Source organism: Chrysoperla carnea, chromosome 3 (assembly GCF_905475395.1).
Source record: "Chrysoperla carnea chromosome 3, inChrCarn1.1, whole genome shotgun sequence".
NCBI classification, from domain to species: domain Eukaryota; kingdom Metazoa; phylum Arthropoda; class Insecta; order Neuroptera; family Chrysopidae; genus Chrysoperla; species Chrysoperla carnea.
In genome coordinates, this window is record NC_058339.1 from 55,695,980 (window position 1) to 55,716,763 (window position 20,784).

Below are 20,784 nucleotides of genomic sequence, written 5' to 3' on the forward strand. Positions count from 1 at the left end.
ATTAGTGGAAGGAAAATATGAGTATTTTTAGAACTTCCAAAAAAGCTCTTTACAACTTTTCTGCTTAAAATATTTTTCTGTTATGGTCCGTGATCAATCATTTTGAGATACCGTATATAATTGTTTGATTTGGTGTATAAAAAAAGTAAAATAAATTTAATAAAAACTTTTAAAGTTTCATTATTGAAATATGAGCGTCGAAATTTTTAAAACAGATGAAATATAAGAAAAAAACGATCAAATTTCAAACAAAGTTTATATTTCTAACTAATAAAAAATACAATTTCTCGTAAACTGTAAAAATCCACCTTGTATATATCATATGTATAATTTTATATTTTACTAAAAAATAAATATTTCATGTTTTCAAAAAAAAAAAAGAAAGGAAAAAAGAAACAGACTCATAGTGGAATAAAAACACTGCTTCTTAACAAATTTTTAGTTAACTTGCTTATTTTAATTTAGAATTGATATTTTTTTAAATAGAAGGGGTAGAGTTTTTTATTTATAAATATTTATTGACGCAAGTATTTAGATGCGATTTTCTCATTCTAATTCTAATTATTTATTGGATAACAAATATTTTTTTATCGTATGAAAAATCTTTAATATAAAACATTTTTTAATAAATTAATTAATCAAAATTGATGATCTTCTTTTAAGATACGCGCTTTTAAAAAAATAAGATTCGTTCTTACTTATATTATACCAATATGAATAGAATAAAATATATGCCCAAATTACACGCCTGTTTTTCTGTTCGTATCTTTCATCCGTCATCTCCATCCCCTACAAAGCAGTGTAATTACTCGGTTAAGATCATATTTCATATGCACAATAGTTTGTTTGTTTTTTTTTAAATTCCTTGCAGTAGCAATTGAGAAAAATGAAATTTGTCAGAATTTTTTTAATACACAAAAATTGAATAATAAAAATTGATTTGTTTTTTGGTCGACGGATTCGACAGTACTTGGCGGGTGTATGTTATGTATTTATGTTTTGTTTTTGTTTATAGCACTGACTGACTGCATATGTACACGACCTCTTAAAAACAGATTTTATTTTTGTTAGATCGTTATTCTGACAGCAACACACACGTCGTCTGCCAACAATTCACTTATATTGTAATATATTTTTATTTTTTATTTATTTTTTTATTTTTGTTTCATCATATTAAAATGTCGTAGTCGTAGAAATATTCTAGTCTAGCTTATTCTAGTTAACATACTTATTCGATAACTTTGAGGACTTTGCCAATGGCAATTGTTTTATCTGAAAAAAGGAAATAATAAATATAATTAATTCATATTCATTTACTTCAGAACACCCGATTCGTTTAAGTAAGGAATTAAGAACAGGATAGTTCTCCCGAATCTCAAAAACTCATATCGAAAGTTAATAGGATATACTTCGATGGTAATAAATATCAAGTATTGATGATTGACGAAAAATTGTGTTCTTTATTTAACAAATTCCCTATAATTTATAATTACGACAAAAGATATATTATTAACTTTAAAGAATTTAAGTCAATTCTAAAACAATAATATTGGATTAATATCGATTAAAAAGTTTTGAATTGATTAAAATCACTGTATGTTTCAAAGAAATTAGGTATATCCGATTTTTCTAGCCACTAAAGTACTTATATTTATTAGTGGAGTTTCAAGAGTAATGTAAAATTTGGATACGTTTTTAAAAAATGAATATCTTTAAATCGAATTAAAAAAAAAACTTACTTTCATCTCTGAGCGTGAAACGGCCCATTTGTGGAAACAATTTAAATTGTTCCAGACAAATTACACCTGCACATTCTATCCTCATAATTGCTACTTGATCTTGTTTCACAAAACGTGGTCTCGTTTTTGATTTTTCACCAGTTTTTTTGTCAACGAGGCATATTAAGGCCTGTTTTCCAAAAAAGAAATACATTAGTAAACTTCAAATCTTAAAGAATGTATTTATTAAATGATAAAACTTACTTTAACAGTAACTTCTTCGGCAGCGCAATGTATGTGCATAACAGCTGAATAACCCGCACATATAATACTCTTATGTTCTAAAATAACCAATTGAGCATCAAACACTCGACCAGTACGAATTGGAGTAGCTGCGTCACATAATACAAAACCAGGACTAACATCTTCTTCTTCAATACCTTTTAATTTGATTTTAACATTTTCACCAGGTCCTACAGCAGTTACTTCTTCATCGTCAGACCAAAGTTGATCGACAGTAACAGGTGTCTAAAATAATTATTAAGATTATTAATTTTAAAAAAATCTTTGGGAATTGTCATGTATATTACTTACTCTATTGGGCATGAGTAACAATGATTGCCCTTTTTTAGCTTCTCCAGCTTCAACTTTTCCCATTACTACGGTACCCATATCCTTATATTTGTCTACAACAGGCATTATAAATGGTCCATCCATTTTACGATTTAATGACGGCATTTGATCAATAAATGGAATAAATGCTGGTCCTCTGCAAAAATTTAAAATTTATTAGCAAATAAGAAAAAAAAACATTTTGGCAAAGCTTTATACGTAATTAATACACATACCTGTACCACGGACATAATTTCTCATCCAATTGTTCCTTTAATCCTTGACCAGTTTGTCCCGAACAAGGCATAAATGTCAGATCTTTAGCTGGATTAAAACCTAATTTTCGAAGGTACGGTAAAATTTTATCTTTACACTCGTTGTATCTATTTTCATCCCATTCAACAGTGGGATCATCCATTTTGTTAACAAGGACAATTAAATGTTTAACGCCGGCTGTTTTAGCTAACATAGCATGTTCTCGAGTTTGACCACCACGATCAAATCCCGTTTCAAATTCACCTTTTCTTGCAGAAATTACCTGTTCAAAAAAAAAATTGTATTATAGTTACGGTATTATTTTATTTATAGTTTTGAAATAAAATTAAAAACTTACTAAAACAGCGAGATCAGCTTGAGCAGCTCCACCAATCATATTTGGTACAAAACTTTTATGTCCCGGTGCGTCTAATATAGTAAAATGCTTTCTTTCAGTTTCAAAATAGGCCCTTCCAACTTCTACAGTTTTTCCTTTCTCTCGTTCTGTAAATAAACGTGATATAAATTAGATACATGCTTAATTATTTTTTTAGGACGACTACCCGATTTTTCACTTATCTGACTAATTTTTTTTAGTGATTAGGCAGATAGAAATAATCCTGAATTTATCTGGGAGTAAACAATTAATGAATATATAAACTCTTGATATAGCTCGAATAGTCTTTCCGTTTCTAAATAAATTTTTTTTAAATTTGTGTCTCTGACCCATACTAACCAATATTCAAAGATGCTGTAATGACAAAATTTATATTTTTAATAATACAACTATTTACCTTCTTGGTTAGTATCTAAAGCCCACGAAAGGTACCATGATTCACGAGACTTTTCTCTTGCTTCTCTTTCATATTTTTCTAAGGTTCTTTTGTCTACCATTCCAGTTAAGGACATAATTTGACCACCAATTGTTGATTTTCCAGCATCTAAAAAAATAATTTAGAAATTTTACTTTTCAATTTTTATTTGAATGATTTTTCAATTTAGTGAATTAACAAAACTAAAATATTTATTTACATGCTTAGGTGTTTAATTCAATATATTAGACCAACAAATTCGATACTTATTTCTGAACATATTTTAAGGGCATATAAAACTTATGTGAAGGGTGGGAGCAATATCTTGCAGATCTCGCGCATTCGACGCTTAATTGGAGACCATTTTTTCGATTTCGATTAGTCTAAGAATCGAAATTTAAAATTCCCCGGTGTTTTTAGATTTTTCAGTATAATTTTTCTCGATTTGTTTAAAAATTAATACGAATTAAAGGCACACTCAAAATGGACGAAATTAAAACGAATGTACCAAATTAAAAAATTACTTTTTACTGGGTTAATTATATGCTTTTTAAAATTTTTTTTATTAATTGCAAATTTTTTATTTTGAAATTTGATAGAATTCGGTACAGAGGGTAATTTTGACTCAAAAAAGATCAATAAAATCAGGTTTAGTTTACGATTGGTCGAGGATTTTCAATGGTTCGCAGAAAATCGTATATGAACTCCATATTTTTTAGAGATTTTCGGCTGAATCTCTAGAATCAAACATCTAATCGTTAAATGAGTAATATATTTTTTCTAATCTGTTATACTAAAAATAACATACGTTGGCATAAAATTAAATTCCAGTATTGAAAAAAGAGTTTATATTATAATTTCACATATAAACAGGAAATAAAAATTTGAAAAAAAAAATTTATATATATAAAATTATATAATAATTAATTCAATAATAATCCAAATATTAGTTAATTCAACAAACAACAATAATGCCAAGGTTGTGTTACTTTTATACTTTAATGTACACATTATAATATAATATTAAACCAGGTGATTGTGCTATGTCTAATGTCTATCGTCTGATCCGGATTCAGCCAGTTCACATTATGTGCGCTAGGCTAGTAACTACATAGTAAGAAGTAAAAAGTAGGTATATTTGTTTGTTAATAAAAAAAATTATAATAAAAAGTAAAATTTATGATGAAGAATAATTAATAATAAATGTATACAGTTAAAATTGGTTATAGCGACATCGCTTATAACGGCAAATTGTACCCGTATTTTTTTTACAAGCTTTACAATAATGAATAATTTAAGTAATTTTATTTACTGTTTAAGGGTGCCAAAAATCGCTTTTTGAACTAAATGATTTAGCAATTTGGCTTATGGGATAAAATGGCATACAAGAATAAGGTAATTTTAAATTGCGAGTCAACTCATTTGTCGGCTGTTTTGATAAAATCCTTTTCTTTTAGCGAAGGATGATTTGTAGTGGTACCGAATTAGCTCGAGGCAACATTTCTCTCTGGTCGATAATTATTCCATTTAGACAAAAGTGTCACTTATTATGGCGACTTGGCGGCTATTTTGATAAAATCCATTTTTTTAGCGGAGGATGATTTGTAGTGTTTCCAAATTGGCTCGAAGCAACATTTCTCTCTGGCCGATAATTATTCCATTTAGACAGAAATTATCGCTTAAAATGACTACAGGATATAACGACCATAGTTGAAGGAACCTTCAGTGTCGTTATAACCGGTTTTGACTATATTGTGAGAATGAAATAAAGTAAATCGTGAATAGAATAATTTTAACTATTCAAAAAGGTATGGTCAACTGATAAGTAATTGTTCTCATAGATTTGAAAATAGACAAAAGATTTATTTCTTCTACACTTCAAGTCAACCTGGTGGGGAGAAATATCAATGGGAAAGTGGTATCAATTAATGTTTTACTAACCATCTGCAGACGAGTTTTACTCCAAGATATATTATAATAATTAAAAATGCATGTTTTGGCAAGGTTGCGAACACCTTCTCTACCAATAAAAGCAAGCTTTTGCCAGTGTACTACCAAACTTTTTTATGGAGAGTACGATTTTGGGAGTAATCTTTTTATAGGAGTGTAATGTTTCGGTAAAAAGTAAATCCTGTTTAACAGATACAATACCAGGCGTCAATCGATATGTTTTTTTGAGATCTACAACTTTTCCATTTAATTTTTTTGGATTGGACGTCAACTTTTTTTAACCCCCGAACAAAAAAAAGAGTTGTTTAAGTTTGACCGCTATGTGTTTCTGTCTGAATGTGGTGTCGTGGCGCCTAAACAGATGAACCGATTTGGAATTTTTTGTTTCGTTTGAAAGGTAATTTAAAAGGGACTGTCCGTAGCTATGTTTCAAGTGCGAGTATAGGATTCCGTACCCGGAACAACAACAAAATGGCGATGATCCTCGAAATCGTTTAAGTTTGGGAAATGCTCCAAGGAAAAGGGTAATTTAATGGAGAGTGTTAGATACACATACATAGTGCCAGTTTAGAGTCCCGTACCCGAAAAATTTCTGGGGATTTTTTAAAAATTTGTTAATTTCACTTGTTATCGTAAAAAAACCGTATTGTGATTTTTGCGAATTTTTTTAGGTTAACTCAGTCATTGATTCTATAACAATGTATTTTTAGTTTTCTGATCACAATTTTTCTTAATTTTTACATTGGGCCGTAGGTTAATTGAATTAATTTTGCAGAAATGACTAATGATTTATACCAATTATTTTACACTGTTTGGAAAAAAAATTATTTTCGAAAGTGATTATTAGAGCATAAGCTTTGCATTATGATGAGCCATGTGCTCTTCAGCAATCCGCTTCATGCAAAAGAGTTTTCAACGATTTCTCTAATAAATGTATACAATTTTTGTATACATTTGCGGATATTGAATTAAATTAAATGCGCTTGAAATTAAGCAAAGTTAAGGAAATATATTTTAAATTTTGTACTCACCAACATGTCCTATAAAGACAACATTAATATGTTCCCTTTTACTTTTTGTTTCTTCAGCTTTTGGTGGTTTTTTCTTCATTGTTTTTGCCGGCGTTTCAGTATCTTCAACATCTAATTCTTCCTCATCTTGATCTGGTGTTAATAATGGTTCATCTGTATCGGCATCCCAACTATCAACAGGACCACCTGCGGGCGAACTACCCGGGGCTGATGATACGCCCCCACCTGCTCCCGGTAGCGGTGGAGGCTCCTCTGCCGTGTCACCAGCTTCCAAAGTTCCTCCTTAAAAAATTGTTTTAAATTAGAGACTGTATTGTATATTCGATAGAAAACTAAATAAGCAACTGATAATATTATTTAGAAAATATTATAAATGTCATGAAAATTAGTATTCAAGTGTAAATTCGCTGTACAAACATTTTATACATAATTATTTGCAGTTAAAGTGAAATTTAAGTAGCAACATTCTGTTAAAATTGATTTTTATTAAAAAAATAAAGCCTTGATTTATTGAAATTTATTTTTAAAAATCTTATCGATATCTAGTTCATAAAACTATTTAAAAACGATTCAAAAAAAAATTAATAAACCTGATTTAAGTTTTGTTTTCATTATTCTTCACACAAAATTTCGTAATAATTAGCACATTTAAATTTAACCACAAAAGAAACACTACGCACTTTCAATGCGCATGTATGACTAGTAAAAACACAATTATTTAAAACTGCTTTCTTTTGATAAACCAATTACAAATATTATTTTTAGGATTCCCTTCAAACACTTTTTAAATATCAAAACACGTGCCACGTTGTTAATTTCAAATTAAAAACACCACGTGTTCATGTACGTAAACCAAAATTTGTGTTTCAAAAAGAACCTCAAAATATATATTGTTTTATCTATTTTGAATAATAAATATATATAAATTTTATCAATAATTAGTATAGACACTTGATAAAATACAATTTTTTACTGCATTATAATTGTGAGTGTGGTTTTAACGCAAAATATATTCTGGATTTAACTAGATTTGTTATATAATTTCAAGAAAATATTTTAGGGTAAGGTATAATTTCACCTGGTGGTAGAAAAAATTACTATTTTAAGATTACATTGAATTAGCTGACTTATTTTTTAATCAACATAACAAATATGGTTATAACCTAACCTCATAACTTTTGTCCCATATATAGGAAAAATATTTTACAGCCGTAAAGCCAAATTGATAGATTGAAAAAAAGTTTTTTTTTCTAAAATTTTGGATTTGAATATTATAACTACCCGATAATTTGAAAGTTAAAAAAGAAATTAACTTAATACTTGTTCAAAATTTCTCGTTTAATAGACTTAAAATATCATATGTTGTGATTTTTCGTCATCTAAAATGAAAATTGAATGTCGCATATTTGGGGCGAAAGTTATTAACGAACGTAAAAATGAACTAAGTGGCTGACTATCATGAGGCTAAGTTAACGATCAGCACACATTGCCATTGTTAAATACACCCCTAGAGTTTATGTGTGGCTTATTTATGCTTAATCTAACAACTTTTTATCTGCGAAAGTGGGGCGAGAGTATTTTTGATAGATGATCGATCGGTAATTATCAATTTATCACCTAAAATTATTCTCGATTAAAGAGAATTAATCAAAGTATACCTTTAACCTCATCATCAGGCATAGGATAGTATGATTTACTGAATTTTCTCTTAACTTCTTCTTGGCTATCTAGACGCTGAACACTATTAGGCTAAGGGGAATCGATGATTTGGGTTGATTTTTGACGCAACGAATGTAGTTTATATTTTTTTGAGTTTTATTTTAACTCTGGTTCGGATCACACCAACAACAATTTTTGTTAAAACTGACTATTTCAAAAAAATAAAGCCTTGATTTATTAGATTATATTTTTTTTGAATCTTATCGATATCCGGTTTATAAAACTAGTTAAAGGCGGGTTTTTTTCAAATAGAAAAAATTTATTTTTTTTATTCTGCACACATAACGTTTCGTAAGAACAAAAAATCAAAATAGAAATTTACGTACTTTTCAAGCGCATATTCACTTAGTAAAAAAACACTATTAAAAAAATCATTTTCTGGTCAACAATTTACACATACATTATTTTTAGGATTTCCTCAAACACTGTTGACTGTATAAATACTGAACACGTTGTTTATTCCAAACGAATATAAAAGCAAGATATGTTGAAGCAAACAAACCATTAACCCCAAAATTTGTGTACAAAAACAAACCACAAAACAATATTTTTTGGCATTTATTATAAATAAAATATTTAAAATAAAAATTTTATCAACAATATAATGAGTATGGATGGGGCACTTGATTAAACAAAACAAAAAATTACATTAAACGTATAACACTTATGTGATTTAATGGCGAAATTATATTCCGGATTTTACTAGATTTGTGATGTAATCATTTTCCATATTTTATTTATGTATAAAAAAAACATTTTCTTTTTCAAAGTGGTTTTATTAACCTTCCTTGCTCATTTTTTAAATATTTAAAAACACAGTTAAGTAAAGAAAATGATTTAAATCTAGCGTGTAATAAAATTTCAAAATAGTTATTGTCATCGCAGTTTGTAAACTTTCAATTATTTTAAATGAACCAATCACTTGCCAATATTAGCAGGTCAATGTTTTAGAGAACATCTTGATTTAGACTTTCTCTGACGGTTTTATATTCTATAAATAGGCTCAAGGATACAAAAGTATATATTATCCTTGAATAAATATTAATGGTTTTTATACTTTTATTGAGTTGGGATTAGTACATGGGCTTTGATTTAGGCGACAACTCTCTGAATGCATTTAGCACTCTCATATTTCGAGAATCTACATTTCCTTAACCCGTCAGCACTCGCGCTATGAGCATTTTGCTCACCTTCGATCAAATAGTGTATGTGGTTTAAATTTTTTCTATCGTCATATAATTTTATCTATTTTCAAAGTTTTTAAAAATATAATTTTTTAAGTTCTTCAGAAATTATGAGAATTTCTCTCATCACGAAAGTAAAGGTGTAAGCATAAAAATATTAGCTTCGGGAATTTTCGGACCTGTTCGTGTACTTTTGTTAGTTTAACATAAGTCGTCAAAACAAAATTATCCATATATGGAGTGATAAGTGTCTGGTTACTGCATATCGTCAAAATTGCTGCATTCAATTCAAATTAATACACCTTTATATATCCACATATAACATATTTGTAAGTTCGTCCCATTTCAAGAATTTAAACAATTAAAACAAAATAGTTGCGACAATGATTTTGTAAGTTAGATTCTTATATTATTAACCATGCATAGTTGTGGTAACTAGCGGCAAATATTTGCACTATTGTGAAAAGGTTCGAAAGTATTTACATCCATAGTTAGTTCATTTCCGTGAAGTACAAACGAAATGATTATTGTCAAAAAATATTGCACGAAAAATTCTGATCTGAAGGTCATTTGAGGTTAATAACATTTTGATGGTATTTTTTTATTACTAAAAACATTAATATTTTGACATTTTGACCATCTTTCAAAAGAAACAAAAATTTTAATACTTTTTTTACTTGCGTCTAATATTTAAGAAATCCGAATGTGTGTATGCTTGTTCGACGTATCAGACGTAAGTTTCTAACTATCAGAGATTTTTTGAACTATAAATAAAATACGTATATCGATATTATGATTAAAATGTGGTCATCTTCAGTATGAACCATCATAACAAATTTTGAAAGTTAAATTAAAATTTATTAACATTAAAAAAAAAATTGAAGTTATAAGCATTCAAAGACTGTTGCTCGGATCTTTCTTGCAAAACAGAGTTTTATATGTAATCTGTATGGCGATACTCAAAAATACCGTCACTTTTTAAGTATCTTCCTCTTTGTTTAATTAGGAGTTTTAAATGTTCATATTTTGCGTACTTCTAAATATTTTCAAAAAACAACTTCACTTTTCTGTCCGTGCAGTGAGAATTCTACACCTGAAGTGGTAAAAAAATTTAGTCATTATACCAACTACCTATATTTTTGCATTCAAAATAAATTTCAAGATATGGTATACAAATTTTGACCTTCAAAAAGACAAAAGAAAGCAGTTGTACACCTGTACCATTCAATTGATAAGATTGGACAATGAAGCGAAATATATAAATTTCAATAATTATTATCATACAGAATGGGGTGTAAGTGGATATACAATAAAAAAATTATTAATTTCTTTTACTGTTTATCATTTATTTGTTTTGGTTTTGTCGATTGGAACTATCCGAAATTGAAACCACGGACTTCCATGAATGTCAGACTACTAAGTCAAAACAGGAATATTCTCGTGGGGATTGCAAAAATAGATTTCGGTGCTGGTGTGAGGAAAGCACACATTATTAACATTATCTATATAAACCCTGAAAGAAAATTTTTTATAAATTACTAATTAGTTTGTAGGAAGTAGGACTAGGAGAATAAATGAATTAATTTAAATAAATTGAACGTTTCGTCATTTATTTATGATTTCCATAGCAACTAATTTTTAATAAATGTTGATTTGTAAGTAATACTTTTTACAACAGTATATCCACTTACGCCTCACTCTGTATTTTATTTTAAATAGTATCGTTTCTTGTAATTAATACATTTGAAATTGTTGTAAATAATTTATCATAAAATAATATATTGGAAATTTAGATATTCTAGCAAATTTTAGAACATAATCGCGATATTCGTTATTGCAAAATTTTTAAGTGAAATTTCCTAAATTTAAACCAGACAACGTAAGACGAAAAAATCTAAATTGTATTATGGGGTTAGGTTCTCTTCAATACCTTGAATTTGAGATCAAACACGGTACCTATATCATTAAAAAAAAAATTAGATTTAGCTTGCTATACGTAGTCGGGCAATAAGATTTATGTAACTTTTAATAAGTTCTAATAAAAGTCAAGTTATAAGCGGGCAGGCAGAAAGACCTACATAACACATGAAACTTAAACTACAAGGGAAGCTGTCTAGAAACAAATTTTCTCCGGCGAACTTTTTACGAAAATTGTGAAAGCTAATGTCTGGTATTATTAGCCTGACAAAATATTTTTAGTCCAATAAACCAACTTCCTTAATGATATTAGTATATACATATCTTTATTTAACCCTTCCAACATTTCAATAATTTGATCAAGCGTCCCACTTTATAACCAAGCAATTAGCCAATCCATTCCCCGGCGTGGTTATAGCTTAATAAAATCGACGCCACAACTACCTTAATGAAAATATTAGTGACTATGACTCAATGAAATAAATTATCGCTGTAAGGAGTCGCATGTAAAAAAGTTTAAATTTGTAAATGTTAAAAGTATTATTAGTTTTCTTGATAATTAGTTTAGAAATTAGTTGTGTGATTTTATAACATAGATTTTCAAGTAGAATTGTCTACCCCAATTTAAAACATCGTAGTCCGCGGGGCAGCACTTTTTTTGTTATATGATCAATACTTACTTGAAACTTCGTGAATGGCTTTCTTTTGGCAAGTCTACCAAATTTTCTCTGTACAACTGTTTTCGAAAGATCTGGTATTAAAAACGCAGTAGGGAATTCACACCTCGAACATGTCGTACTTTTTTTTTCAGCCCGATAGCATAAATATGACGTTATCGTGTTCATTTAAAACGCACAATTTTCGAAGGTCGTTTTTCGCACAAGTCGTAGAAAGTTTGGTATACTTCCTAAAATGAAGCCACTCACGAAGTATGAAGTTATAATTTAACAAAAAGGGTGCTGTCCCGCGGACTAACTATAAATAAACGATTCCTAGAATTTTTGTCAAAATTATTTTAAGTATAAACAAATTTGTTTAAAAATATTGATTTAAAAGTAGTCGAAAAACTTTTAAATTTAATTTTTAATCTGTTTATCTATTTACATAGATACGTTTCATTCATTAATAGACTTTTTTTAATGTTACATGCTTAAAGCATAAAAATAATTAATTTTTGATATTAATAACTTATGTACTTATGTACCGTGTGGTCTAATTCAAATGGGCAATCTTATCAATTTTATATTTTAACAGAAATAAAAGGTACAATAACCGAATAGACTTTCTAATATTCAACTATAGACAGGAACATTTATTTTGCTATACCAAGTTTAAAAATAAAATTTAATAATTTAAAAAATTCATTGAAAAAAAAAATCGTATTTTGGACTGAAATTTCAAAAGAATATTTACTTTTTCTAAATCTTATCAACTGACTTAAATGATTATGATGGTCTAAATCAGTCTGTCCCAAGGTGGGCGCTAGAGGCCTACAATTAAAAGTAGTTCTTAATACGAAATCAACATGAAAATTTGAAATGAGAATAGTACTCAGTGTTGCCAACTTTCAATTCTCAATCCCACTAAACAGACAATAGAAAATCACTAGCAAACCACTAGAGAGCAGTGTTACCAGAATATTTTTCGATTTTTATCACAAAACATTCAATAATTAGCATAAATGGAATTAAAACATTAATTAAATTAATAACTCACTAAAAAAATTTTTTTATCTACTATAAAAACAGTAAAATTACTAACTTCAGTTATAAAACCACTGAGTTAGCAACAATGATAGTACTACTTTCTCTTTACTGGTAGTAAACTCTCTTACAATTAGTTATTTTCAAATTTTGATAGCCAACAAAAAGTGGCTATAAAAATGTTTTATAAGGCTACTAGATTTGAATTTTATTATTAATTGAAAACAGATTACATTCTCATCCAAAGGTAATTTGGAAGGTTACACAGTTGAAACTATTACAGATATGTTGGATCTATCCAGCAATATCACGTTTCTAATTTTAGAGTAAAGCATATCAAATTAACTTTCATTAAATATTTAATAAATTTTTTCGAATACACTAGTTTTTACTGATATTATCGTCCAACAAAACGTGCATTTTTAAAGACAAATTTTATCGTACAAACTATGCCTTTATTTATTGTATCATCCTGTAAGGTTTTAATCACGTATTCCATTAATAATTTTTAATCTTAAGTACATTTCTATTTCATTCTTTAATACAAAAGGTTGTATCGTGTTCATTAAATCACCCAGTAAATTTCTCGTCTGTATTTTGAATACTGCAGACAGTTTATTATATACAATGCAGATACCAATTATTTCTTTTTTAAATTTAGGAAAGTATAATTTTGTAAACAAAGATATTTTTATTAAATTTTATGAGTTAAAAATGTTCTGTCATTTTAATAAATATTTGGTTAAGAATACTTACGATCTTCCATAGTAGAGATAACCAAAATCAAATTCACAATTACAAAACACACGGCCGAATACTGAAAATTATGTATTTCGAGCAATACAAAATTTTTAACAGTAGTTTAAAATTACAAATAACATAAAGTAACTTGATTTTTAAAAAGTATTACGTAAACTGCTCTAATTCATTCCATTCGTATTTCGTTTTGGAATGAATCTTGAGTTTTGGAGAAAGCTTAAAATTTTTGGAAGCTAAATTCAATTTTTTAATTCAATTAATTCCACATTTAAATATGTAAAAATGTATTTAAATTAAATTTTGCTAACAAAAGAGTGACAGCTCCTGTCAAGAATATTATTTTGAACAGCTGTTAAGCGAAAAGTTAAAAAATTTATAAAACGAAACAATTTTCAAAGTATGTCATAAAATAATGCATAAAGTAGTAGGGGCAAGTCTAACCTACATTCCACATGGTTCATAGCAAGAAAGTAATGCAACCCCAAAAAATTTTAACTTCCATTATGAATCACATTTTTATCATATATTAAGTACATACCATTTAATACAGGGCTTTGATCGTTCGATGGTGGTCCACTGTCTGATTTTTCTGATTTTGCAGATGTTTCCTCTGGGTCTCCTTGTGATGATGGTATGCAATACGAAGGCACAAACTCCACTGCATTAACATTCAACGTGGAAAATTTTGCCGACAGATCGACTGGTTCATTCTGTCCACTTTGTTCGCTAGGCGTAATGTCAGCTTGTTGCTCCCACGAATCTGGCGCACTATTAGCTGACATTATTAACTAATTATATGCACCTTTTTAAATATTAAACACAGAAAAACAATTATTTTAACCAGAACACTACAGCCTAAGTATCCGCGTGTGTTCCACAAGACTGACCGGAAGTTAAAGGCAAAGAAATATAAAACTGTTATGAAGTTCGTATAGATGTTATTCTTTAATATTCAAATATACAAATCATTTAAAAATTATTTATACATATTTTATTTTATGCAAATGTATTACTTTCATGTCTAAGCTTTCATTTTAAAAGCCGAGAAATTTTTTTAATTAATAAATATCCAGTAAAAAATAATAAAATAATCTAAGCATACTATTTGACATTTAAAAAAACGAAATTAATCTTAATCGTAATGAAGGTGAAATTTAGTTATATTTTTTAACTATAGATAGCACTTCAATATGGTATTTAAATCTTTAAATTACTTAAAATTTAAATCACAAGTTTCCAATTAATAAATTTTAGATGATATCAATTTAAATACATTATTATTTATTTATTTGATTTTAATTATTTATATGCAAATATAAATACTAATCCAAATATTCCCAATTGAATGTAACAAAAAAACCACATTAAGTCTTTATGAGAATCAGCAAACATCAATTTTTTCAAAGAATTATTTAACTTCCACTTCATCCACTTTACTTGGTTTTACTTTGATACAACTTATGTCAAATAATTTAAGTTTACAATTCTAAAACAGTGTATTTATCTTAACAGAGATGCAATAGTTTTTATTTGGAATAATATTCGTTCCAGTGTGGATCCGTGGCTAGAATTAATTTTTAATTAACGTGTAAGGTTTCCCTAAGATGATCCCTTAGTTTATGCTGTAGAAAATATAGTTAACTTATACGCATTCGAGTAATTGATATCGTAATGAGTTTTGCAGTCCCTGCTGCGAGAAAATCTGTTATTTTTAGCATATATGTACTTATAAATTAAATTTTTTTTCTATGTATTATGATCAGGATTTTAAATATTTTAAAATAAATGACAAATTCCCAATAGACAATTCTTTCACAGCAAAAAAATTAGGGAGTCTTAAGCTCTCAATTTCTCAAATAAAAGTTCTCAACTTCTCAAGATGTTACAAATACAGGAATCTATTGTTTAATCAAAACCTAAATACCCGCACTGATTTTGTTGCCACCTGTTTGTGATTGGGCCAAGGAATTTATGAAAAGTGGAAATAAGACGCCACTACTTTCGTAGAAAAAAGCATTACGATTTATGATTCTCTCTTAGAACTCCCCATTTTGATATTTAAAATTCGATTAATGCATATGTGTGATAAAATGTATTTGTGTCCGACATGACATGACGATCCCTCAAGCCTTGATTCATTGCAATGAGACGCGATTTATAGGTAGCATGTATTGAATACGGGAGATGAATAAATTTTAGTGGTGGCAACTTTCTTACTTTATGTATATACAATTTTGAAAATAAAGTTCATATAAAATATATATAATGCCGAAATTGTAACTTCCATAGGTTCATTGATATTTTTTCCTACACTTACTTTCGGTTAAAGAAAGACTTCCCAACATCCTTGGAGCGATGTTTGCCGGATGTCATGCTTAGCGGTAGACTTCATGCTTTTTTACCTATCTTACGGCTCTACCGTGTTTTTTTTTTTCATAGTATATTGTTTTAAGGGTCTTCTTCGAGTGATACATTAAAGAATACTCAATATCGTCAAATAAATCTTATTTTCGTTTTTTGTGTATGTTAAGTTTATCGAATTAGGGAACAAAAAGATGATCGATTTGATCGATTGATTTTTTCAAAGAGGATAAAAAAGTTGCAAAAAATCGAAACAAATTTTTTGCTTCCAATTCGATAAAAACTCTGTACACATGATAACTTTAAACCAAAAAATACAAAATTGAGTACATTGGACAATTGGACGAGTATTTTCTGAATTCTGGCTTGATATCTTAAAAATGTAAGCGATATTTCAAAAACTTCTCGTCCAATCAAAAAATTTATGCGATTTTTGTATTTTATGGGCCAATTAAGTAACCTTTGATGAGTTTTATTAATTTTTTCTATTTAAAATCGTAAAAAATCGAGAAATTTTTTTATGTCTGATTTCCATAAAAGTATATAAGGTAATTTTGATTAAAATTAAAAATTGAATTTATTCAATGATTGGATGCATAGTTTCTTAGATATTGACAGCAATCGCATACGAAAAGCGATTTCTCGGATCGGCTTTAGGAAATTTTGGTAGAATAAACTGGATTTTCATTACTTTTAGATTTAGAATGCTACAGTAAATTTAAAAACAGAAACAAATTGTTTTTGGCTTTTTAAATTCTTTAGTTTATGGATTAACCATTAAAAAGAGAGAGTAAGATCGTAAAAATCATAAAACATATTTTCATTTTAATTAGGAGTAATTTCAGAAATTTTTATTGATAGTAGTATTTTGGCGAATAAATGAAAATATGCAAATTAACCGCATTTTTATTGTCTTTACTATTTTTTAGAGGTGATCTTTAGAGAGGTATAAGGTAAAGAAATAAAATATAAAAATTTAATTAATATTTAGTCATATAAATTTATTAAATAAACTGCTACAATCATTTGTGATACTCATATAAATAATAAACAAAAAAAATGATATAATAATAATAATTATGATATTAATATTAAATATAAGAGTAACACAGAAAAAGAGTGATAATGATAACTATGAAAAATGTATATAATATTTTTATATTTATAATACTTAGATAGACAGAGACAAATATCAATATACTTTTTTTTATTTGCTTATATAATAGTTGTTATATAATCTAAATTTTATATAAAAGAAAATACAAAATATATAAATAATTAAAATTAGAAGAAGAAGAAGAAAGAAAGAACAAGACTATTGTGTTTATATTATTACAAAATAATTAAATATTTTGAGCTATATTTTATTATTACATTAAATACTAAAATAAATACACGCATTGTTTCATTCAACTTTAATAATCCTAGCACACAATTTTGTTGTTTTAGGAATTATTTATTTGTGTTTGAAACAATTTTGTATATTCAAAAATATTTTGATACATATATAAACAAAATATAAAAATAATAGATAATTTAAACAAAACTCGAATTCATGTCGATATCATAAATGTTTTTATTAAAATTTTAATCTTTAACGACTAAAAATTCTGGATTAATTTTTGATGAATTTCAATATGTTTTGATCTTTGTAGGTGTACCACATGTATTGATTACGGGGCCAATAATCACAGCTAACCTTGTTAGGAATCATGGTATTTATTAGTAAATTTTTCGCTTGTAAAAAAAATTTGATGACAAATTTCAGAACTTTTTTAGATGTTTGAAGGCATACCTCAGGTATCGATTATGGGCCCCTATATCCATTATCACTGATTTTATCCATTGTAGGTTGATATTATGTGGATAAAAATTGATATTATCTTCGTTCAAAACTACTGTTGGTTTTCAACTGAGGAATAGAATCCTCCCTTCGAACTTTAATCGAAGGGAGGATTCTATCGAAGTTTAATCAAAACATTTATGATAGGCTCAAATTCAATGAGTAGTGCTTACTTTTTTTTTGAAATTTAAATGCATTTTCTGGTATATTCGTACATCGTAATGTGTCGTTAATAAGAAATACTATATAATAATTAAACACGAGAAACATTTATGTATAAATTTGTTTTTTTTTTTGTTATAAATTAAACGTCAAAACTTACATTTTAAAATGGAATATTACCTAGTTTTTTTTTAAAAATTGGTGATGATCTTGGTAAAAATTGTAGGCCCAGAAAATCTATAAGATTGGCAAAGTTTAACATTTAAAAAAATGTTGTTTTTTATATAGATTTACTGGATAAATTGGTATGTTCTGGTTTAGGTAGTGCCAGATTAATTTGTGAAATTGTTTTTTTAGCACATTTGTTAATTAAGTAAATATTTACATAAATGTACAAAAATTGATAAAAATTTGTTAGTAAGATTAAGTTTCCTGTTCCTTTGTGTGAATCTCTTTTTTTCTTCAAAATTTACATCAAACGATTCATTTTAGGATTTTGGTATGAAGAATGTATTATTATCAAAATTTTAAAAATTTTTGAACAATATTTTGGAACATATTAAAGTAAGTAAATACAACTACAAGATATTATGAGGTAAAATTCTTAACGTTATTTTTTTTTTTAAATATACAAATTTTTGATTGCACAGCTGAAAAAGAAAAGCTTAAAGAATTTTATCGTTGTTATTTAATACAAAAATGTATTTAAAAATTTCAGCCTTTGTTTTTACTAAAAAAGTTTATTTTGTTTTTTATAAAAGTATATAAAATTGCTGTAAAAATTGTTGGGTAAATACTTTAAAAATTAAATAAAAAGGCGTTTTTTTACGGCAGTTACTTTTTTAATTCATTGTATATATTGGTTATTATTTAAAGAAAAAAATGGATTTTAATTAATTCTAGTAAATTTTAATCGAGTTATGAAAATATTTGTACAATACTTGGTTAATTTTCTACTAATAAAGCTGTGAGTGCTATTGATTTTCACCTTTTTTTAAAGGCAGGCCTAAACAATATCGAAATGACTTGTCTCCTAACTCGAAAGTTATTTAGATTTACCAAAAGTATCGGATTAGGCCCTAACTATTTAGTTGATGAGGTACTAATTCGTTGATAATTCGTTGGTAACCACAGCTGCTAGACCATTACACTGTACTCGCCTGAAACTCACTAGAGCAAAATTGAGGAGAGTTGTAGTACTCTTAACAGGACATTGACACGATATTGAACTATAACATGGTTATATAAGGACAATTCCACTAGTAGGGCCTATATGGAGGACGATGACACCTCGATTCATGTTATTTGAGACGTTAGATCAATCAATCCTAGAAAAAATTTCGGCAGAGAAGCTGTGGACTCTTTGTAGGTTGTTCTCTCATAGGATCCCTTGGTCTAGGTGCTAGGAAGCTAGGAACCCATTAGCGGTACTTCTCTTATATATTACTATTATTGATATTATCTACACAGGTCTCTTTCTTTCAACTTGAGATGTTTTTTCGTTGCTGGCAGTTAATTCATTTTTCCTCTGATAAAATTTACTAGAATATGAAAATCAAGGATAGATATTATCATTAACGAGTTTAATTAATTTTTTTTTATATAAAAAATCAGACTTTAAATTAATACAAAGATAAAAAAAATCATTTTCTTTTAAATGAAAAATTTTAAATAAATAAAAACAGTCAAATGAAAAAAAAATACGATAAATTAACTAGATCTACTCATACTCAAATTCTCACTATTTCAAGCGAAATTTAAAAAATAAAAATTTCCCTTAATAATATACCCACAAATAATTAATAATTAATAAATTGGTTATAATAAACTATGTTATATAAATATTTTTTTAATTTTATTTATATTAATTTTACACTTATTAAATTAAATAAATGTAAAAAAAATTATAATCGTCCAGCTCTGGTTGATATGAGACAGCCTCAATCTCCTTAAAAATGAATTTTTTGGAAAAAAATTAATAAATTAATTGCATTTTTTTGTATTTTTTTAAATTGTGTACGAACACAAAATTTTTTTTTAGGACAATTCATATCAAGTGACTTTAGGCTGTTATTTATAAAACTAAAGATATTTTTTAAGCACCTGGGGGTTTTTTTTTTTTTTGTAAAAATTTTAATTTAAAAAAAAAAAAAAGTTATAAAATTTTTATTTGGAATGCGGTGTTATGATTTTTGGACGCCATATTGAGAGTGGTTTTCATTTTTTTGGAAGGTTTTTTGTTTTATAAAAAGCGATATAATAATTATTTTGTTTTGACCATTGTTTCATTAGTTTAGTATTCCCATTGTGTAGCGCTGTCAATTTGTGAATCACCCAAACGGAAGTTACCATTTTTACTGGCAGCCAAATATTGTCCGTTTACTGATTTAATACAGATACGTGTTGGTTCACGTAATTCTAAATAGAATCCTTCAGGTGTGTCAGAATCGGCGGTAACACCTTCACCATCAACATGCCAGTATTTTCCATTTTGTCCTAAAACAAAAATTTCATATAAATAAAATTCCCATGTAAAAGAAGCAACTAAAGATATCGAGATCGTGTTTTTCTTTTATTGTATAAGTGTGCCGGTCATTTCTTTCTTGTTGCTTCGTGTATATTAAGATGAAGCTTTTAATGGGCCTAATTCTGTTTAATAGGTCATTGGTTATTTTAATCTTTCAGAATGTATAAATGGGATGATAACTAAATTTTTTTATCACTTCAGGTGAAGAATTTTCAGTGCATAGAGAGAAAA

General features: G+C 27.6%; 2 protein-coding genes across 7 annotated transcripts in view; both read right to left on the bottom strand.

The window, feature by feature from the left end:
* Window positions 1-470: 470 nt before the first annotated feature.
* Window positions 471-14,563, bottom strand: LOC123296747 (eukaryotic peptide chain release factor GTP-binding subunit ERF3A). 5 transcript variants are annotated; one of them, XM_044878381.1, is made up of 9 exons: window positions 14,199-14,563; window positions 6,379-6,657; window positions 3,380-3,526; window positions 2,944-3,089; window positions 2,567-2,868; window positions 2,313-2,487; window positions 1,983-2,246; window positions 1,740-1,908; window positions 471-1,272 (listed from the first exon to the last, which is right to left on the bottom strand). In XM_044878381.1, exons 1-9 carry the CDS (start codon window positions 14,440-14,442, stop codon window positions 1,229-1,231), a joined length of 1,770 nt encoding a protein of 589 aa, XP_044734316.1. In that variant the 5' UTR covers window positions 14,443-14,563; the 3' UTR covers window positions 471-1,228. The 5 variants fall into 5 exon arrangements, with proteins under 5 accessions (XP_044734316.1, XP_044734312.1, XP_044734318.1 ...); XM_044878377.1 differs by having other exon boundaries at window positions 14,157-14,563; XM_044878383.1 differs by lacking the exon at window positions 14,199-14,563 and adding an exon at window positions 8,424-8,570 and having other exon boundaries at window positions 6,379-6,660.
* Window positions 14,564-20,172: 5,609 nt separating this feature from the next.
* Window positions 20,173-20,784, bottom strand: part of LOC123296748 (protein singed) — a 79,262-nt gene continuing 78,650 nt past the window's right edge. For both annotated transcript variants that reach the window (XM_044878385.1, XM_044878384.1), the window contains one exon: window positions 20,173-20,522. In XM_044878385.1, coding sequence (XP_044734320.1) covers window positions 20,320-20,522 — 203 coding nt within the window. In that variant the 3' untranslated portion in view covers window positions 20,173-20,319. The remainder of the gene's footprint in view (window positions 20,523-20,784) is intronic.

Excerpts from the sequence above, each read along its gene's own strand:
- LOC123296747 (XM_044878377.1), bottom strand. The coding sequence starts at position 14,442 with ATGTCAGCTAATAGTGCGCCAGATTCGTGGGAGCAACAAGCTGACATT. Across the intron at positions 2,247-2,312 it reads TGTTACTCATGCCCAATAGA|ACACCTGTTACTGTCGATCA; the intron begins GTAAGTAATATA and ends TAATTATTTTAG. Across the intron at positions 1,273-1,739 it reads TTTCACGCTCAGAGATGAAA|ATAAAACAATTGCCATTGGC; the intron begins GTAAGTTTTTTT and ends TCCTTTTTTCAG.